This window comes from Trachemys scripta, chromosome 5 (genome assembly GCF_013100865.1).
Source record: "Trachemys scripta elegans isolate TJP31775 chromosome 5, CAS_Tse_1.0, whole genome shotgun sequence".
Classification (NCBI taxonomy): Eukaryota; Metazoa; Chordata; order Testudines; family Emydidae; genus Trachemys; species Trachemys scripta.
Window position 1 is genome coordinate 90855108 of NC_048302.1, and position 21633 is coordinate 90876740.

A 21633-nucleotide genomic window follows, 5' to 3' on the forward strand; every position below is an offset into this window, starting at 1 on the left:
AAGTATGCTCAGTGAGGATAGAATCTGCAGAGATTGTAGTTGCTAAAATCAGAAAAGTCTCTATTTAGCAAATGTGAACTGACATTTGTCAAAGGTATGTAACTTGAACAAATATACTTGGATTTTCATGGGGATGACAAAAGGCATATCCCTGCTACAAAGGCCACCACCACGCCAAATTTCAAAATTTTAGCTAGAGGCAGACACCCAGAATGGAAAATTTAAGATCAAAGTGTGGCAAAGTTAAGGTTTTGGGAAGTGTTGTGCAATATTAGTAATAGGTGGTACTAACAGTCCTGCCTATAATTTCACATACATATAAAATGAGACTGCAATCAGGAAGATAAAATATTACTATTACATTCATCTTTTGGGGAGGTTTACATTTTTTCCCCTTCCTGATTTAATTCACTTTTCTTATAGGTATCTCCTATAGAGTCTTCAGCGCCTCTTCCTTCTCTCCCTCCATCTCTCTCTCTTTTCTTAAGATACATATACAAAAATATTCTTCCCCACATATTTCCCTACATTTCCTGTTTTTCCTTTCCTCTCCACACAAATTTACCACACTTTTCTAAATTATATTAATCTTTCTTCTGCCTAACCCAACAGCAGTTGACATCTATACACAGGACCTGAACATACCATTAGCCACAGACATAAAACGAGAACACCCCAATATTTAGGACAACACCAAAAACGGTCCAGTCGTTAAGATGCTAGCCTGGGACTTGGGAGATCCAGGATCAAATCTCACTTAGTCCGTGCCTCAGTTCCCTTTGTAGGATTAGAATAATAGTAATTACTTACCTCACAGGGATGTTTGAGGCTAAATACCTTCAAGATTGTAAAGCATTTAGATGCTATGTAATTAGTCATACAGAGGCCTAAAATAGGGAAGCCCACTCTAGCTACTAAGAAAAGAGCAGATACTGGGATTCCCTGAATCTTACTTCAGGGGGTTCTTCATCTTTTATAGCCTCTAGAACTAGGAGTTGCCTGAAACTTGACCCCCATTTTCCCCAAAACACCTTTGACTGCTGGAGGGAGGAACATATTATGTTTTCCCTATCCACTCAAGAACCTCCAGGTGAGCTGGGAGGAGAGGCCATACTATTCTTCTCCCAGATTCCTGCACACTGTGATGGAGTTTTCTGCTATCCTACTGCTCAGTCATTTTCTGGCTTAGCTGAAGGGTAAATGTCTTCATTACTGTAACTCTTCCAGTTTCTATTTTTAAGCAATGCTCTCCAGTGAATAGCTCTAGTGCAGTGGTTTTCAATCCAGGAGTCCGTGGACTATGTTTAAAATTTCCCAAGGGGTCCTCAAAGGGAAATTTCTTAGGGATCCGCAAATAAAAAAGGTTGAAAACCACTGCTCTAGTGCAAGTCCCTACTGCTGATCATTGTTCCCCTGATCAGCAAAGTGAAACTGACATGATTCTTTTGAATTTCACTGCTACCTGCAGGGTTCTGATTAGTTTTCACTCTCCTAAACTCAGCAAGACTTGAACAGCAGAACTGCCTGTCTTTGTACTTAGCTTGACAACACTTGTAGGTTTAATGCTTGTTTCATATTTGGTTCATGCACACAAGAAGGGCTAGAATTTTATGTTTTTAAATGAAAGCTTAAATTCTGTAGTAGCTGATGGTACTTTCACAGGAAAACTGCTTAGCACTGGCAAGGGGGATTTTCAAGACCTGGACAATGGAATTGTGGTTGCTTATTCCAGGCTGAATTTAGCCCTCTACATTCAGTTTAACCGAAATATGTAGTTTCTTGCAAACTCCTTGAATTTGGATCCATGATATGCAATAGCACAAGTTCAGAGATCCCAGTGATATCTGGGCACAATTCAGTGTTCAGAATTTCAGTCTAATCTTTGTATTTCAGTCTAGGAGGCCTTCCACAAGATATGCACTAAATTACCAAAAGAAATAGTTTTCCTAAATTGTTAAGATGAATATTTGAGCTAAAAAGCAAGATAGTATATGTGAAGGGCAGGAAAGAGGGAGGGGGTGAAACAAGACTTTCATATTAAAGACAGTAATGGGGATAGTGGTGACACAATGTGGAGAACTGAGGAAAGTTATTTTTTGTCACAAAGTTTAAGTTAACAGCAACACATTCAGAAGGAGATGTCAGAGAGAGGGGCTGAAATGTGGGATGTAGTGGAAGAAGACTGTCCAGAATGGAAAGGTAGATTTGTGAGTTAGTGTTAAGATGGTAGTTGAAAAACAGACAGATCAGGCTGCCCCAGATAAAGGGTATAAAAGAGTAACAGACAGTAGCTGAGGAAAAAGCTCTGTAGGTCTCAGAATGGGAGACAAGAGCAACGGCCCACCAAGAGACATTAGAACTTTAAGGGTAGGAAGCAAACAAGGAGTCATAAAAGCCTAAAGAGGACTTGATATCAGGAAGGAGGGTGTGCCTGATTGTAAAATGCAGCAGAGAAGCCAAAACGAAAATCAGGCCCTTGAGTTTTTAGCCAGAAAGAAGTCAAAATGAAATCAAGAGAGCAGAAGTCAGGCTAGAGGGGATCCAGGGTGGAGTTCAAGAGGAGGAACATGGCAACTCTAGGGAATGGCACATTCAGTCTGCTTAGAGATATAGAGTCAGAAAGAGATGAGCAGCAGGTGCAATAATGGATGAGGATTTTTTGAGGTTAGTAGAGACAAGAACTTTAGTTTGAAGAAGTCAGTGGAAAGAAAGGTTGAGGGGAGAGGAAAGGGGAGAGTTTAAACTTCATAAGTGAGAGGGCATGAAGTTGAGGGGGCAGGAGGAAAGGTTGTGATCTATCTTTCTTTCTAACAGTAGATCTTGTTGATACTTTATTTAAAAGTCAGCAAAATCCCACATGGAGATAGAAGAGAAAGGAGGCGTTTAGAAGAGAGTTAAAGGTTGCAAATAAGTGTCAAGGATTATGGAAAGGAAGTGCTATTTGGCAAAGAAGAGAGAACTAAAGACAGAATCAGGCAGCTAGGTATTAAGTACCTAACTCCCACTAGGACATCAACAGGAGTTGTGAGGGGGGACCTCATCAGCATTTCACAGGACCAGGCACTCAGTCATTAGCTGCAGTTTTGAGTGTTAAGTGGCTCCTTTATCTCAGGGCCAATTATATCTTTAAGACATTAGTCTCTATCATCTTGGAAAGGAATAACCAACATCCCAAATCTACTGAAAAATCCATTCAGTGTCCCAAAATTATTAACTAACCTCAGTCTCCATCTCCTTAGCCAAGAACAAAAAACAAAACAAAAAATCCCCAGCTGATTTAGCACAGAGCTAATGCATATCTAAATGTATTAAGGGCAAATGCACAGAGTTTATCAGCCAGATAGTTCTGTTCTCCCATCAAGAGTTTAGACTTCTAACTAAGGCAGCAGACAAATTCTAGATTAAGCAGCTGGACTTCCAAAAAAAAAAAAAAAAAGATTTATGTCTTGAGAAGAAGCAGAAACTGGCCAAAATATCACTACTCAGGAGGCATAAACTACTGGAATCATGATTCACGTGGTCTATTGCTTCCTCCTTTCTTCTATTTATCTGGCCCAAACCGTAGGTAGAGTGAATTGCCATCTGAGAAACGTAACAAAATCTTAAGATTGAAGAAACTCCTCCAACCCTCAAATCACTGGCAGAATATAATGTATATTTATTCTAAAACAAGGTTTGATGTTAAAATGTAAAACACAACGTCAACACACGTGCTGATGCATGAACTCACCTGACATTATCTGTTCAAGCCTGTGGATCAGTGATTTTTTAGCACATTCAATATCAGGACTTGGATAATCGAGTACCTGCCTGCACCAAACTAATGGACTAACAGATTTCTGCACTGGAGTCAGTTTCTTCTTTGGTGACGTATATAACCTAAGAGAGGAAAAAATATATGATGTTAGGTAAGTGGGCATTTTAAGAAAATGCTAGGTACTATGCAATTTTTGTTCTCAGCTACCAAAATGGGAGCACACATCAACATTGGTAGACAAACTGCACATTTACTTTGTTCATTCATAAAGTCAATGTGGTGTTCTTCTCATCATCCTTCTTCCAAATACTCCAAAGAAAGAATCATCCAATACCCAAGAGCACAGCCACTACAATCAAAACCAACATACAAATAAAGCTGAGGAAAGTTATCTAGCTTCCAAAAAAAATAAGCAGGAAGAATTTTTAAAAATTGAGGTAAGTAATTACATTGCCCCTTAAAGTGGTGTAAAAGAGGTATCTGACAAACGTAGGACAGGTCTACTCTAGGAGTGCTTTGCTAACTACACTACCAAAGTGCTCCTAGTGTAGACGTGGCTTATACCAGCAAAACTGTACTTCTATTGTTTTTTTCCAACCCCAACCCCATTCCCACCCTCCAAGCAAGATGAGCTATACTGGCAAAAGTGCAATTTTCCCAGTATAGCTGTGTCTACTCTAGGTGCATTTGCCAGCACAGCTGTGTTAGTCCAAGATCACACCTCTTCACACCCATGACCAACATAGCAATGCCAGAAAAAGTCTGTAGCATAGAAAGTGAAATTCATATTACATAGTGGAAGCTCAGTTGATAACATACAGATATACTGGATTTGATTTTCAGATATGCTAAGCACCTATAGCTCCCACCAATTTCTACTGTTATCTGAAAATCAGAGGCAGTTACTTTTTATACCCACTTAGTGTACAAAGAATTGCATACAAATTATGCCATTTTATAACTAGATCAAATTTTCAAGTCTTCTAAAAACCGAAAACACATTTGCCAGTTATTTTAAAGAAAAAAAAAATCTATCTTCAGACCAGGTTTAGTAATGTGGGCATATTAATTGTGATATGGAAATCCTGATTTATGCATTTATGGTTTTGGCCTTAAAGTGGCATTAACTTTAAGAGAAAGGAAAGAAAGCATCACGGAGATGTGGAGCTGCTTTTATACATCTGCATACATTAAGCTGCAGCAACTGGTAACCACAGGAATAACCAAGTACTGAGGCTATAAAATTGGGCACCATGGTACCAAAGGTAAATAGCTAAAGTATAAAATATTGTAGTGCCCTTTCACGTAAAACAATGTTCAGTTATGCTTTCATATAAACAAATCTTAACATCTTTCTGAACTGAAGCTGAAACTATTCTTCACTGAGGACTAACCACAAGTTTGAATTTTTAAGTTCAGCCATCTGAGTATTCTTCCCCCTCCCCCCCCGCAAAAAAAAATTCTTAAGGGAAAATGATATTTCCCCACACATATACCCTGAATAGTGAAGATTTAAATCAGACATCATCTCATCTTTAGGTTAAATCCAAACTTTGAAAGTTTTAGTCCTAAAGAAAAGAGAAAGTTATGAATTACAGGATATCGATAGAAGCCAACTTGCAACCTTAACTCTAGCTTTTGCTGCTGCAAGAGCTCTAAATACATGCGCACAGAAATAAATAACAGAATAAGGACTTGCATTACCATCAACTATTTATCTAATGATAGCCTTTAAATTCCAACTAAACAGGATTCCAACTTAAGTATTGTAGTTTAGGAACATATGACAGCTAAGTTAGCCACTCTTCTATACAAAACAGATGGTCAAAAATTCCCATTTCCTTTGGGCCAATTACATCAGCAACACAGTAATTACTTTCCATAGCTCTAGCAGAAGAGAAAAACTAACTGACTCTTCCTCAGCCAAGGTTTAAAAATTTGGTTGAAAGAGCTGATGAACTTTACAAAGAAATTGACATTCCCTACATGGACCTTCTGAAGGGACTAGATTTGGGGGAGGAAGGGAAGGGTACAAAAGACCCTCACTAATGAATGCGCAGACCATTTTTTTTTAAAGCATGCTTTAAGCCACTTCTCCCTAAGAGATGTTTTAATTGTTTTTTCATATACAATAGGCTAAGCATCATAGTGTTATCTACAAGTTTTTCATAAATTGGTGGGGGGGGGAGTAGTACTAGGTCCCTTTCCTATGAAGTGATGTTATTTACCACATTTACATAAACAGGTATACTGCAAAATAGAGAGAGAATACAAAAACTGATTTGACTGTTCTGCTAGTTTCTGAGATTCTAAATACTCAGTTGGCAATACCAAAGGAGGGTTCTTTTTGCAGCTAAGTACTACTTGGACCATTTTATATTCTATTTTAGGAGCTCTTTTGGTCTCCTGAATTATTTTGTTCATGATTCTAGTCAATGTTTAATTTTAATTAATACCGGAATACTGGAAGTCAAAACTTACATTTCATTTACTAAAAGTTCAGCATCCTGGTGGAGTGGTTTAAATTTACAGATGAAGGAACTAAGACACTATATTTCTTTACCAGATGAAAGATCATAAAGGAATGTCTCTCATATGGCCATGATCTGTATACCACCACCATTCAGTTTAATATCTGATACATGCCTTCTCTGGGCACAATCACTGTCAGTAGATTAATCCTACAATTACCAAAGGAAAGACCTAGGAGATCAAAGTTGCTCTCCATCTAATATCAATCTTGCGACATCACAACTTGATGCTGTGGAGACTGGGACAATTCAGGTGATAGTGACAAGCTATTACATAAACATTAATGTAAGTCTAAATAAGTTAATTCCTGAGCAAAGATTCTATGTTTAGAGACAAGATTTGAGGCTTGCAAGCCCTGCAGATACGGGCTGAGAAAATAAGGGCTTTAGGGGAGGGGGGAAAAAAAAAAAAAAAAAAAAGACTAAACCCTTTTCCTTGTGAAAGAAATAAATGTGAGTTAAAATGTGAGTTTCTAAACTCTAGCTGGGGTTAAGAGTTTATCCCTGATTCTTCCTAAAGGTGACAGTGATTAAGGTTAAGATTTTGTCATGATTATTTTTAGAAAAAGTCACGAACAGGTCAAGGGCAATAAACAAAACTTCACGGAAGCCTGCAACCCGTCCGTAACTTTTATTAAAAATAACGGTGGGGTGGGGGATTTGAGAGGGCTGACCACTGCAAGGGCTGACAGCCCCAGCTGCTGGAGCTGAAGCCAAAGAAGTCACAGACCTTCATTAAAGTCACAGAATCCATCACCTCCATGACTATATGGTATCCTTACAGATGATTCATACTATCCACTAGAGCAGTCTTCTAGTTCTGTAAACAAAGGCATTGGCAAAAGGTTTTTTTTTTTTTTTTTTTAGTTGAGGGCCTCAGATCAGTGGTCATTAGGGGTGGAGGAACCACTGGCAGCACTACAGCTGCTATGTTTCAGAGTAACAGCCGTGTTAGTCTGTATCCGCAAAAAGAAGAACAGGAGTACTTGTGGCACCTTAGAGACTAACAAATTTATTAGAGCATAAGCTTTCGTGGACTACAGCCCACTTCCGAAGAAGTCCACGAAAGCTTATGCTCTAATGAATTTGTTAGTCTCTAAGGTGCCACAAGTACTCCTGTTCTTCTTTTTACAGCTGCTATAATTCTCTTCTAGACAGCTGAGCAGCTTGCACACACTCTGCCCATAAGAAAGGGCAGCTCAATATAATCTGAAGCAGCACAGCATAGGACATAGAACAAAGGACTCTTGTGCTCTAATCACAGCTCTGATTGCCATGAACTGTGTACTACTACCATTCAGTTTAATATCTGATACATCCCTTCCCTGGGCATAATCACTGTAAATGTAAAGACATTGTGGCCTTAATAAATATCACAAGCTCTTTGCCACTTTGTCAACATGCTTCAGCCAATTTCCATAGATTCTAAGGCCAGAAGGGACCACTGATCATCTAGTCCAGGGGTAGGCAACCTACAGCACGCGTGCTGAAGGCAGCACACGAGCTGATTTTCAGTGGCACTCACACTGCCCAAGTCCTGGCCACCGGTCCAGGGGGCTCTGCATTTTAATTTAATTTTAAATGAAGCTTCTTAAACATTTAAAAAAACATTTACTTTACTTACAACAATAGTTTAGTTATATATTATAGACTTATAGAAAGAGACCTTCTAAAAACATTAAAATGCATTACTGGCACTCAAAACCTTAAATCAGAGTGATAAATGAAGACTCGGCACACCACTCCTGAAAGATTGCCGACCCCGATCTAGACTGACCTTCTGCATAACACAGGCCATAGAACTTCCCCAAAATAATTCCTAGAGCAGTGGTTCCCAAACTTTAATAACCTGTGAACCCCTTTCACTAAAATGTCAAGTCTTGTGAACCCCCTCCTAAAAATGAATATTTTCAGGGATTTTTTTCCTTTACCCGAGAATAAATTATAAAGCAGTGATCTTGGAAATAATACATTTGTTTTTATGACATGCTTATTACACACTATTTATTATTAATTATTTATCATTACGGTATTTTTATTACATTATGAAAATGGCAACACTCTTCCAAGATCTCACTTTCGTCGCTTGTATCACTTTGAATAAGCCTGTTATAAGACAAGGCTCCTATGTTTCATCAAGGAGTATCAGATGTGAAACAGCATGAAGGTATTTAAGAAGCCAACTCAGAGTTCCTCCTTCCACAAGCATTCAGGTCTTGAGCAATCCCGTCAAACAACGCACGTTACAACAAAGCTTAAACTTGTTCTTCATAATAATTTTAAAAACAATACTAGCTGCCTATTTAATTTTAAAATCAGCAAAAAATATCCACCGCCCTTTCCATTTCTTATAAGGAGTCTTGAAGTTTAAATCTCCTCGGTGTGCTAGCCATGCTTGCTTTGATCTGCTTTGCTCTTGGAAGTCCGGGGGCTCCAGGCTGCTGGCCCCGTGCTGCCCAGGGTCCCTAGGGACAGCTCTGTTCACCATTAGGGAATTTTTTCCCGCCAAGAACCCCTGTAACATTTCGTGAACCCCATTTTGGGAACCACTGTCCTAGAGGATAGCTTTTAGAAACACATCCAATCCTGATTTAAAAATTGTCAGTGATGGAAAATTCACCATGACCCTTAGTAAATTATTCCAATGGTTAATTACTCTCACTGTTAAACATTTACGCTTGACTTCCGATCTGAATTTGTCTAGCTACAACTTCCAGCCATCGGATTGTGTTATACTTTTCTCTGCTACACTGAAGAACCCATTATTAAATACATGTTCCCCTTGCAGGTACTTATAGACTATAATCAAGTCACCCCTTAACCATCTCTTTGTTAAGCTAAATAGATTGAGCTCCTTAAGTCTATCACTATAAGGCATGTTTTCTAATTATTTAATCATTCTCATGGCTCTTCTCTGAATCCTCTCCAAATTATCAACATCCTTCTTGAACTGTAGACACCAAACTGGACATAATATTCCAGCAGCAGTCACACTAGTCCCAAATACAGAGGTAATACAACCTCTACTCCCAGCTTCCTGTCCCCTCTGTCTCTCCCTGCCTACTAGCATCAGACCTGGTGGCCGCTTCCTCCTGTACCCCAACCCACAGCCCCCTCCCACACAGGACAGTATTGTGAAAGCCAACTGAGGACAAGATTTAGAAGAGGTGAGCACAATAAACAGTGTCAAAAGCTGCAGGGAGATCAGGTACCGGCAGTTCAAGTTCTATGTAGTAAAATAAAACCTATGGGAGGGAACATGCTCTAGGCAGAATATGAAGTAACAATCCCATGAGAACTGTATTTTAGTTATGGAAATAAATCTAAGCATGTCAGTTTACTCAAGTGTACTGACAGAAAAAAAGCTGGGAAACATCTATTGAAGTTGTAGCAGAAACTGAAGTTTACCAAAAACAGAGCTGCTGCTGCATATTTAAAAAGTCTTCTGTAGATGTCAATAAGTCAGTAGTACTTTTGAATGTAAAGTTTTAAGAAATCCACAAAAGTTACCTGATTATTGCAGAAAAGCAGGTGAAATCAATATTTTTCCCCATAATGAAAAGTATACAGCTTATACTAGGCTTAATCTCTTAGCTAAGGAGATATTACAACTACTTTCATGGAAATGAAAAGAAAAAGCTATGAAAGGTTTCCATGAATTTATTTAAACACGGATATGGGCTCCTCAAGGAGATCATCTGCTTAACTACTGGTCTAGAAAGAAAGCTCTAAATCTACTCAAAAAAAGAATAAGAACCAATGCAAGCTGACCTAAGAGTGCTCAAACTGTATAGGAGTGTGAAATGCATATTAAGAATTCTATAATTAAGGCAATAGGGAAAAATTCTATTGAAAAATTACATTATGGACTGGACAGCACATTGATAATTTCACGAAATATAAACATCCAATGCATTTAGATACTAATGGATGGGTGCAGTTGAAGAACTTAAAGAGAAAAACAGGAAATTGCTTTTACTCAAGATTCTTGCTACAGTCTCCACACATTTATTTTACTCCTAACAAAGTTATAATATTTAATTAAGAAGCCCCATGTAATATAGTTACTTGGTGGTACTACTCCTTTAATCTGGAAAATTGAAAGCAACTATTGTAACCCTCTAATACCAGCTGTCATAGAATCATAGAATATCAGGGCTGGAAGTGACCTCAGGAGGTCATCTAGTCCAACCCCCTGCTCAAAGCAGGACCAATCCCCATACAGATTTTTGTCCCAGATCCCTAAATGGCCCCCTCAAGGATTGAACTCACAACCCTGGGTTTAGCAGTCCAATGCTCAAACCACTGAGCTATCCCTGCCCCCAGTAAGAAGTCACAAGTACTTCTTCCTACCTTATTACAACTATGGTTTGATAAGCCATTATCTGAATTTGAAAAAAAAAATCCCTCTGAAATAGATACTTCTATGTCAAGGCAAGTTCAGGTTCCTTTAGTGTACCACATATAATCTGATAAACAGCAGTTTGTCTTTTAATAGGTCACAATGCAGAAATTGTGAGAAGTAAGAAAGAATTTAACAACTGGTTCAAGATCATACTGGTATAATTAGATTTTTAGCAACTGAATGGATAGCACTGTCAGGCACTGAACTGGTTTACAGTCTTATGTCTCAAAGATTCCATTTGATCCCTAAGGAAACTGGGGCTCTACATGCAGTGAAGTTGTCCAACATGCTTCTCAGACTCATAGACTTTAAGGTCAGAAGGGACCATTATGATCATCTAGTCTGACCTCCCGCATGATGCAGGCCACAAAGCCATCCCAACCCTTTCCCTTGACTCTGCTGTTGAAGTCCCCAAATCCTGTGGTTTAGAGACTTCAAGTAGCAGAGAATCCTCCAGCTAGCGACCCCTGCCCCATGCTGTGGAAGAAGGCGAAAAACCTCCAGGGCCTCTGCCAATCTACCCTGGAGGAAAATTCCTTCCCGACCCCAAATATGGCGATCAGTAGAACCCCGAGCATGTAGGCAAGACTCTCCAGCCAGACCCTCATTGGCCATTGATATTATTTACCAGCAATGGCACCTGTTCATTTGATTAAAATCATGTTATCCCATTAAACCATTCCCTCCATAAACTTATCTAGCTTAATCTTAAAACCAGACAGGTCCTTCGCCCCCACCGTTTCCCTCAGAAGGCTGTTCCAATATTTCACCCCTCTGACGGTCAGAAACCTTCATCTAATTTCAAGCCTAAACTTCCCTTCATGATTCATTCTGACACCAATTTTAAATTTCCAAATCATAATGCTAGTGCCAAAGGGAGCTTAGGCCATACAAATTGGAATGTCATAATTATAGAAAGGACATCTGAATATTTGTCTTCTATATCAGATCCAAGTATAGCAGTAACCTCATTGACTAATAAGAAGCCTGACTTCACTGACTGGACATGAATTGCTAGAAACAGATCCTGCCTTAATCCAAATGACTACAGATTGGCAAAGTGCATTATAGGACTTTTCTACATGAGAGGGCTTTCCCACCGGCATAATTAAACCACCTCCAACAAGCTATAAAAACATGAGAATGGCCATATTGGGGCAGAACAAAGGTCCATCTAGCCCAATATCCTGTCTTCAGACAGTGGCCAATGCCAGGTACCCCAGAGGGAATGCACAGAACAGGTAATCATCAAGTGATCCATCCCATTGCCCATTCCCAGCTTCTGGCAAACAGGCGCTAGGGAGACCATCCCTGCCCATCCTGGCTAATTGCCATTGATGGACCTATCGTCCATGAACTTATCTAGTTCTTTTTTGAACCTATGCAGAGTGTCTCCCACCAAAATAGCACAGTCCACACCGGTGCTTTTGTTGGTGAAATTTATGTCTGTAAGGGGTGTGTTTTTTCACACTCCTGACAAAAGTGGTAGTGTAGACATAGCCTAAGCACACTAACCTGTTGCACATTAATTGGTCCCTATAGGCCCTGCTGATGTGCTTTAACACAGTGCTGTTTGAAACAATACTATGTTAAAGCAAACTAGGGAACCACTAGTGCACACCAGCAGGGTCTACACAGGCCAATTAATGCACAACACATTTGTGTGCTTTAGAAGGCAGACATCCCCCCCCCATCTCCCCGAGCACATTACCCTACCCTGTAAACAAGCCCTGACCCACTCAAAAACTGTGAGACTACAATTAACTTAAGTGTATCCTCAACCCAATTCAAGCTTATTAAATTAACCTAGTGTATCATGTTCCAGGTATATGATCAGTGCAAGGCAGCTGCACCAGACCACGCTTTCTATATTTTATTGGGGTATTCCAAATCAATGGCAGGACCTTCAGTGAAGTGCGGGCATGTTCTCTGAGTACCCATAAAACAGCTCAGGCACAAGGAGCACTCTCAAGACTACTCTTGACTGAGTGTACTTGTATCTAAGTAGGGGGTCTCACTTCAATTTTTCATCTAGTTAGTGTTTTTATAATCACAGAATCTAATCATAGAAAAAAAAACATTGGTAGATGAATTTGCAGGCTAATGCTACCTTAGGCCACTGGTGCACTGAGCCCACACTAGCCATGCTATTCTGGTTGCAGCTTTGCTTCATGTCCATGCTTGCGCTGTACTACTCTGTTGCAGTTGCACTGCTCCCTGAGTACCTAGCCCCACTGTTCCTAACACTGCTCCCTGAAGCAGTGGCTTGTGGGAGACTTCAAAAGGACTTCTATGAGCACAGTACAATTCCCATAATTCCCTATGAAAACTCCCGTAAATCCCCAGGTATCAGTGCTATTTCCAAGTCCTTTTCTCAAAATAAAGACCAGGATGAACACTCAGCAAGAAAGGTCTCTTTTGGAACAGACGGATCAGAGCTCTGATTATTGCATAAGAGACAGGCAATTGCCCTGTGGAAGCTAGTTACTCTAAATTATACTGGAATGGCACTTCTGCTAAGTTAAGGTTAAGACAGCTTTCTGTTGAAAGTTCAACTGTTCTACGAGCTCTAAAAATCAATATGGTTTCTCAGATTGCCTTGAAATTTTGTGTGCCTCATGAGGGATCAGGTTTGGTCAGTGATCCAAATTTGGGGCCATTTGAAGAAGGGATTCCTGAAATACACCCCCCCACTCCAAAAAGTGACAAAAACCAGTTTAACTTCTAGTCACATATTCTGGCAACAAATTTTTGATCACAAATAGAGATCAAAGCAGGGCTGAGATCCTTACAGCTGGAGCTCAAAAACAGTTGAGAGTTACCAAGCCAGAGTGCATGCCATCCAACAGACCACTGGGGAAAATCAAATTACTAATTATTAGCCAAAGACTTTATCTGTTTGGAGCAGTAGCCTTTGAAGTGCTTGGTGGTATGCCAATTGGATTACACTGAGCATGTGCAGACAGAGGAGTTAACAGGACTGTTAGTCTTCAATGTTCCACACCAGCTGGACGGGCTCAACAGACTAAGCAGTACCTTTTAACCTTATACACCCAACCAGTGTTAGTTTGAGTCCTACTATGGGAAGAAATCTGGAAAAGATCACAAGGCATATTGCTAAAATCTGGTGGGGTTTTTCGTGTTTTTTGTTTTTAATTTTGGGGGAAATGCAATCAAAGTATTCTTGTGAAAAACATTAGACATGCAAATGTTTGCTGGCAGGGGCAGGACATTTTAGAGGGTGAAGGAAGGAAAATGGGCAGAGGGGTTTGAGGATGCAGCAACGGATTGAGGGAAGGGACTAAATGGGGATGGATGATCGGGGAGGTGACGCATATGTGGAAGAGGGACTGGTGGAGAATAGGGCAGGTCACTTGTCTGCCCCACATTCTCCCCATGTGTGCACTTCCGAGGATCTAAAATATCTGAGCCTCTCCCCCTACCTGTGTGCATGCACCAGGATCTGGGGAGGTCTAAGCCTCTCTTCTCTACCCCCCTCATGAGCTGTGGGGGAGCTTGCCTTCCTGGGCAGGTCTAAGCCCCACTCCCTACTGCCCCCTCCCCCCACGGAGCTGGGATCCTGGATCTCTTGTATTTCTAAGGGGGTCTGAACCCCTCTGTACACCCTACCACGTGAGACAGGATCTGGGAAACCCCTGCTTCTCTGGGTGGGGAACTTAGAACAAGAATGCTCAGAGAAAGCATCAAGAACACACTGTTGATACTGGCATGCGGAGTAGAGAAAAGACATGCGTGATGCATATACACTAACAGCACTGGGTGGGTGGGGGGAGAACCCCCACTAAAAGGAATGGAGCAGTTCACATATCACAAGCTATTGTTTCAGGCTGTATTCATCTCCTTTCATGGGTGGTGGGTGAAACCGTGGCTTGGGGAGGCTAGCCGCCAACCCCACCCCTTCCGCCCGAGGCCCCGCTCTTTCCACAGCCACCAGCCCACCTAACACACACTGTGGCTGCTGGCCCCTGCCCCAGGCTAGTGCCCCCAGAGCGCTGGAGAGCCAGGCAGCGCGGTCCCAGCCCCGGAGCGCCAGAGAGACGGACAGCACAGCCCCAACCCTACGGATCCAGAGTGCCAGAGAGCTGGGAAACGCGGTCCCAGCTCCTGATCACCAGAGAGCCGGGCAGCACGGTCCCGCCCTCCCCGGGCTGCACCCAACCCCCGGCCATCTGTCCCCCCCCGACCAACCTGCCAGCCTCAGCGCTGGGCGGCCGGGCAAGCAGCGGGCCGGAGCCACTCCGGTCACAAGCACTGAGTAGGCAGCGTGGCCAGAGGAGGCCCAGCGGCTCCCAGCCTGCCTGCCCCAAGGAACAGGAGGCAGGAAGGGGCCTAGGGGTGGAGCTTGGATGGGGGGACATCAGGCTGTTTGGGAAGGCAAAGTCTTCCCATGCCTACGATACTCGCCAGCTATGTCTCCTTTGGATGTTCTCTTTCAGCTGAGAACATCTCATTGAGATGAATGGTTAACTTAAAAGCTCTCTGAGTCTGCTATAGGCTGCTGATGTGTTCTGAATGTAAACTAGTGGCTTAATGAGACAGGAAGAGGAGGATGAATTGGAAGTGTTGACGGGTGGGGAAGAGGTACATGTTGCAGGGAATGGAGGGGAGAGACACCAATCTTCTCTCACAAGCTTAACGTTACTAAAACCACTAGATTATAAAACTGTCAAGATTTTGGGGGGACAGACCATGGATAAGATTTCTCTCACTGACCCTGTTAGCAACTATACATTGCAAAAATTTCAAAGCATGATGTTTCTCGATATCGAAATGCATGGGAGGGGTGAGGCGCACTTAGGAATCATATAGCAACTGTGAAGCCTGGTGGAAAGGCCACTGGACTGGGACTATTACTAGCTCTGCCACTGGCCTGCTGGGTGACCTCTGGTAAGTCACCACACCTCTGTGCCGCAGTTTCCCACCTGTAAAATGGGGATAATGATGTGAAGTTCTTTGAGATCTGATGAAAAACACTACATAAAACTTAGGTATTTTTATTACCACCTAGCTACAGGAGCATATTAACTGCAAACTCTGGTGAGAACTATAATTGCCTAAATGGTCACTAACTCCTACTAACAAACACTTTATTTAATTTTCTAGTTTTTTAAACTGAAATGGCGAAGAAGTCTGGTAACAGAATTAAGGTTGCCTGGTGAGCTTATACCCTTCCAGAACACTGAGTTCAGCAAAACTCAAACTTCTGAAAACTAAAAAATACAGAGTTAAGATAAATGCTCGTGCAACCTTAACTAGGCGCCCTATGAGCAATGCTCCAATACACCCATTACACATTCTCAAACTCTGCCTTCTCACTACATTACCTGCACCTCCCCTACACTCAAACACTGTGCCTACTCCATTGATAGAATACCATACTTGTAAACTTTAACAAGCACTTCATATCCTTTTAAAGCTCCTTCTCACTTCCACATAGGATACTACCTAAAAGTGTATTTTTCCCTACCCATCATTAAATCCACAGATCGCTTTCACATCCCATCTCACAAGTACCCATAAGACCACTGCAGTGCCTGCTATGACACAGCCTACACAATTTTGTACTGAAAGGATACAAACTAGAACCCCAAGATATGCATGCACCTCCTTCCTTTGATCACACTCGTGGGGGGATTCAGACCCAGATCTCTTCATATCACAATCACAGCACTTTGACACACTTCAAATTAATTCCCTGATAACCTCATATCAAAACAGATTTCTAACAACCTACCACACCTATTGCCCTCACCACTCAGTACAGCTACATCTAAAACAAAGCGACTAGAGAGCATGCAATAATTTCTGTTTGCTACTGCCAGCTCCAAGGGCAGAGTTAAAGCTGCGTGAACATTTACCTTAACTCTGTATTTCCTGGTTTTCCCTGAGTTTTGCTCAACTCAATGTTCTGGAAGAGCACAAGTTATTGACAGGCAACCTTAACTCTGTGCTGGAGCTGAACTCTAGTACCCTGTGAGGTCGGAGGGTCCCACAGCTCAGGCTCCAGCCTGAGCCTAAAAGTCTACAGAGCAGTGAAACACCCCCACAGCCTGAGTCAGTGGGCACAGGCCAGATGCTGATTTTTCTTTGCTGTGTAGACATACCCTTAGTGGATCACTGCAGTAAGTTTCTGGACACATACATTGATTTACCAACTCTGTGGTTTTCAAGAATGGATGAGATACTCTTCTGACCCACATGGTGTCAAATATCAGGGGACAGCCATGTTAATCTGTATCTACAAAAACAACAAGGAGTTTGGTGGCACATTAAAGACTAACAGATTTATTTGGGCATAAGCTTTCGTGGGTAAAAAGTGAGGTTTTTACCCACGAAAGCTTATGCCCAAATAAACCTGTTAGTCTTTAAGGTGCCACCAGACTCCTTGTTGTTTCTGACCCACAAACATTAACAGCCTCCATCTCCACTGAGAACCTGGATGACCCCCTACACCACTTTTTCCAGGGCTAGATAGAGGTGTACAGCCTCTGCTAAGAGACTCACCAGGGATTCACCAGGCAGTTTTAAAGGCTGCCCCTGAGAGCAGAGAGTTTTCTATGTGTTACTGACTCAAACGGAGTAAGCCTCTCCCCTCCAGCCTCAGAGGGCGAGGCTGCCTTCAGACCGTCAGGGAAGAACGACGCCTACATTAGCCCATGTTTAATAAACAAATAGCCCCTCTCAGATCCCCGCACCTTGTCCCTGAGCAGCGCTGGATCCAGGGAGGGCTGCCCCCTACGGCGCGCTCGTCCCCGGCCCGTGCCCGGGAGCTGGAGAGCCCGGGCCCCCGGATGCCCAGCATCTGGCGGCACAGCCCAGGACACAGCGACCAGGGCCGCCCCCTACCCGCTCACCAGCCTGTCTCATCCTCCTCGCAGCTGGCCAAGCGCTCCAGCTCGTCGGGCCTCAGAGGCTCCACTTCGTCCAGGAAGCTGCCCCCTTCCCCGGCCGCTGCGGCCGCCGACCCGCCTCGCGTCTCCTCGGCGGGCGGCTGCCGGGCCCCGGCCCTGGGACTAAGGCAGCGGCTCTCCAGTCCCAGCGGCAGGTCCCCCCGCGGGGAAGGGGTGGCGGCGCCGCTGCCGCTGGAGAGGCGCTTGGGGCTAGCGGGGGCCCCGGAGCGGCTGCGGAGCTGCTCGTTCTGCTTCTCCAGCTTCTTCACCAACTCCTGCAGCTTCCGCACCTCCGCGTCCGCGTTCACGTTGGAGTTAATGTCCTCCATGGCGGCGGGACCCTCCGCCCGGCCGCCGGCTCGCTCACGCGCGGGGCTGGCTGCCTCAGGGGCCGCTCACGTCTCCGGGGTGAGGGGAAGCAACCAGGGCCCCCCTCTACATGGCCGGGCCTGGAGGAGGCGCCGCCGCTGTGACTGCGCCGGGGCTGGGCCCGGACTAGAGTGGAGCCGCCGCCCCGTCAGCTGCGCCGGCGGCCCGCGGTGGGAGGGAGATACACACATCCGGCCGGCGGCGCCATCTTGCCTTGCGCCCCGCCCCCAGCCGGGCGTCACGCACGCGCCCGGCATCCGGCCGGGTTCGGGACAGAGCGTATCCAGGGGGCGGGGCTTGGGCCCGGAGCGAGGCTCGCGTTCCCGGAAGTGCAGCGTAGGCAAGGGGCTAGTGACGCAAGAGGAGGCGGTACAATGGCAGGGGCTGAGCTCACAGTGGAGCCATGGCCCGTAGCCACCGCTCCTGCTGCCCCCGAGCGGGGCTGACAGCTGCCCGCGGAGCCTTGGGCAGTGGAGGTGGGACCCCGAGACAACGGCCCCCGGATCAGCTCCGGCTCCTGCCGCTGTCAGAGCCCAGGCCCGCCCGGCAGCCGATGGAGGCGCTTAAATCCCCCTGTTCCCAAGGAATGGCCGTTGTTGCTGCACCTCATTAGTGCCCCCGTCCCTTCGCTGGCACGGCTGCCTCCCTGCGCAGCGGTTCTGCCTACCCGTGTGACCCTTCTGCCGGGGGGCGGCCACAGCAGCAAGGGTCGAGGTCAAACAGCAACTGGCCCGTTTTAAAACTAAAAAACGCGACGGGCTTGAGCCCCCACCCAGAATTGTTGGGATCACACAGTACTTGCCAGCTTCCCCAAAGCACTGAGGTCGTATAGAAAACAAATCTTTATTAAGAGAAAAAGAAAAGTGTATTGGTGTAAATGAGTAAGTAAAATACGCACTGGAGGTAACTTTGGCAGTAGTCTGTGTAACTCAGTTCCACACCCAAGGACGGGAATGTTCCCTTTACCACACATTTTTTCCCTGTCCCCATCTGCTAAACCATACTCATCATTTGGTGTCAGTGAGTAGCATTATCCCATCATCCGAACATGCACTGTGGCATGATAGTACTCTTCCAGTGCTTTGGGAAATGCTGCCTCATCCCATCCCAAGGCGCCACTAATTAAATCATCTTTCATCTTTATTTAGGACAAAACTATCCTGCTTTGCTGACAATAAAACCACCCCAACAAGAGGCATAGAGCATTTTGTGGCAAATTTAGATTGACAAAGTATCAATGTAGACACTCGGCTTGGTTATGTTACCATAAATGGCTCCCAGGAGGTGTCCCACAATGCCCAGCCTGACTGCTCTGGTCAGCAGTTTGAACTCTGCTGCCCTGCAGACAGGCATCTGCTCCTCCCTCTTTAAAGGACAGGGAATTTTTGAAATTCCACTTTGTTTGCTTAGTGTGGACAGCTAACATTGCATCTTTACAGCTGACCATGGCAGCTCCACGCAGCAAAAGCTCTCCCACCTGGAGCACACCAGAGTTGTTCAATCTGCTGGGTCTGTAGGGAGAGGAGACTGTGCAGTCCCAGCTCCACTCCAGCTGTAGGAACTTTGATACTTATGGTCAGATTTCTTATGGCATGATGGATAAGGGCTACAAACAGGATATCAATCAGTGCTGTGCGAAGATCAAGGAGCTGAGGCAGGTGTACCAGAAGGCAGAGGAGTTAAACAATTGGTCTGGTGCTGTGCCAAAGAGCTGCCGTTTCTATTAGGACCTGGACACCATCCATCCTCGGTGGCAACCCGATCCTACCTCCATCGCCAAGAGCCCCATGAATACTTCAGCAGGGCTGGAGATAGCGGCCAGTGGACTCAACCCCAAGGATGAAGTGGTGGAAGAAGAAGTAGGTTGCAGGATGAGATGGGACAGACAACTGGTTCATCTGGTACTGTGATTAGCCAGGATTTCTTCTCAATGGCAGAGGGTTCAAGCCAGTCCTAGTGCTCTGTCTGTGACGCGCATGATGCAGGAAAGGGGACCTCTGGTAAGTGAACATTTTGAGTTGATGCTGCTTGATTACATGAGGTAGAGCTGTCCTTTGCTTTGTTATATGCTAGAAGTGGGTTAAGGGATAGAAATGTACAAAGATAGGGTTACGATATTTAAAAAATAAAAAAAGAGGACACTCCACGGGGCCCTGGCCCCGCCTCTTTCCCACCCCCCGCCCCCACCCCAACCCGCCCCTTCCCCCCAAAACCCCCCCCCCACCCCCCCCCCCCTCCCCTGAGCGCACGCATTCCCCCTCCTCCCTCCCAGCTACGCGAAAAGGGCTGCCTGAGCGCTACCGGCTTAACGGTTTGCCAGGCAGCCCCCAGACCCTGCGCCCCTGGCCGGCGCTTCCCCAGCGCAGCTGGAGCTCGGGTGGGGAAGTTCCCAGACATGTTCGGCTTTTTGGGGACGCAGGGTCTGGAGGCTGCACAGCAAACCGTGAAGCCGGTAGCGCTTGGGCTTCGGGCAGCCCCCATGCCTCCGGACCCTGTGCCCCCGGCCGGGCACTTCCCCTCCCGGGCTCCGGCGGCTGCTTTGCTCCCTGAACTCCTGGGCTCTGTAAGTGCCGAGCTGCCCGAGCGCTACCGGCTTTGGGCAGCCCCCATGCCTCTGGACCCTGTGCCCCCGGAGCCCAGGAGCGGAAGTGCCCGGCTGGCGGTGCAGGGTCCGGAGGCATGGGGGCTGCCCGAAGCCGGTAGCGCTCGGGCAGCTCGGCTCTTACAGAGCCCAGGAGTCAGGGAGCACAGCAGCCCCCAGAGCCCACTCTAAGGTAAGCCAGGGAGTATTTTTCCCAGACATGTTCGGCTTTTTTGGAAATTCCCCCCGGACAGGAGTTTGATTACCAAAAAGCTGGACATGTCCGGGAAAAACCGGACATATGGTAACCCTATACAAAGAGTAGCTGAGTCTGCATCTGTTTTCCATGCTCCTGTGCAGGTACACAGTGGACCAGGACAGTGTGTTAATGCAATGAGAATCCTCCAGAGAGATCTCTAGGAAACTTTCTTGGAGGTACTCGCTCATCCTCTGCCAAAGGTTCCTTGGCAAAACTGGTTTGTTCCTTCCCCCATTGTAGGAAACTTTCCCGCACCAATCAGCAATCACTTGTGCAGGGACCAAAGCATCATACAGGCGACCTGCTCTGAGGCCACACGCATGTAGAAGATGCACCCTTTCATCCTTACTCACCCTCAGGAGTGCGATATTGGCTTCAATGACCCCGCCTGTGGAAAATGGTGGCAGAATTTACAATATTGTCCCTAGTTGCTTGCAGTGATCCCCTTAAAAAAATCCACCATGACCCTTTGCTCCATCTTCAAACCCTCTCCCTGCCTCCCGGCCAGACTCACCATGTTTAGAGCATTTGCTGAACTGTATGCTTGCCCAAGGACAGTGAGAAAGAGGGCTATTTTATGATTAGATGTGGTGAGTGCACTAACAATCATGCTTCTGTTTATTGTTTCTTGTGCTTCTGCAAATGTGGGAACCGCCTACACACCAGCAGGGCACCTCCACCAGCTAAGGAAGCTACTGAGGAGGAGCAAGGAGGACATGTTTTGGGAGGTGCTCCAATCTTCTGTCACCACAGAGCGAGAACAAAGGGCGTGGAGAGAGTCAGCTAATGAAAATTTTAAAATAGATAGGCAGGAGTGAAT

General features: G+C 44.9%; 1 protein-coding gene and 1 long non-coding RNA gene across 3 annotated transcripts in view; one reads left to right on the top strand and one right to left on the bottom strand.

Moving 5' to 3' along the window:
* The window catches only part of SLAIN2 (SLAIN motif family member 2), a 59417-nt gene extending 41215 nt beyond the window's left edge, over nucleotides 1-18202 (bottom strand). The window contains exons 1-2 of one of the 2 annotated variants that reach the window (XM_034771537.1): nucleotides 17569-18202; nucleotides 3731-3879 (exon numbers count right to left, since the gene is read on the bottom strand). In XM_034771537.1, the coding sequence (XP_034627428.1) occupies nucleotides 3731-3879; nucleotides 17569-17933 (514 nt within the window). In that variant the 5' untranslated portion in view covers nucleotides 17934-18202. The remainder of the gene's footprint in view (nucleotides 1-3730; nucleotides 3880-17568) is intronic. The other variant, XM_034771538.1, reaches the window with a different exon arrangement.
* A 142-nt stretch (nucleotides 18203-18344) lies between these two features.
* LOC117877554 overlaps nucleotides 18345-21633 on the top strand; it is a 46965-nt gene continuing 43676 nt past the window's right edge. Inside the window, exon 1 of the long non-coding RNA XR_004645754.1 lies at nucleotides 18345-19973. This is a non-coding gene — a long non-coding RNA (uncharacterized LOC117877554). The remainder of the gene's footprint in view (nucleotides 19974-21633) is intronic.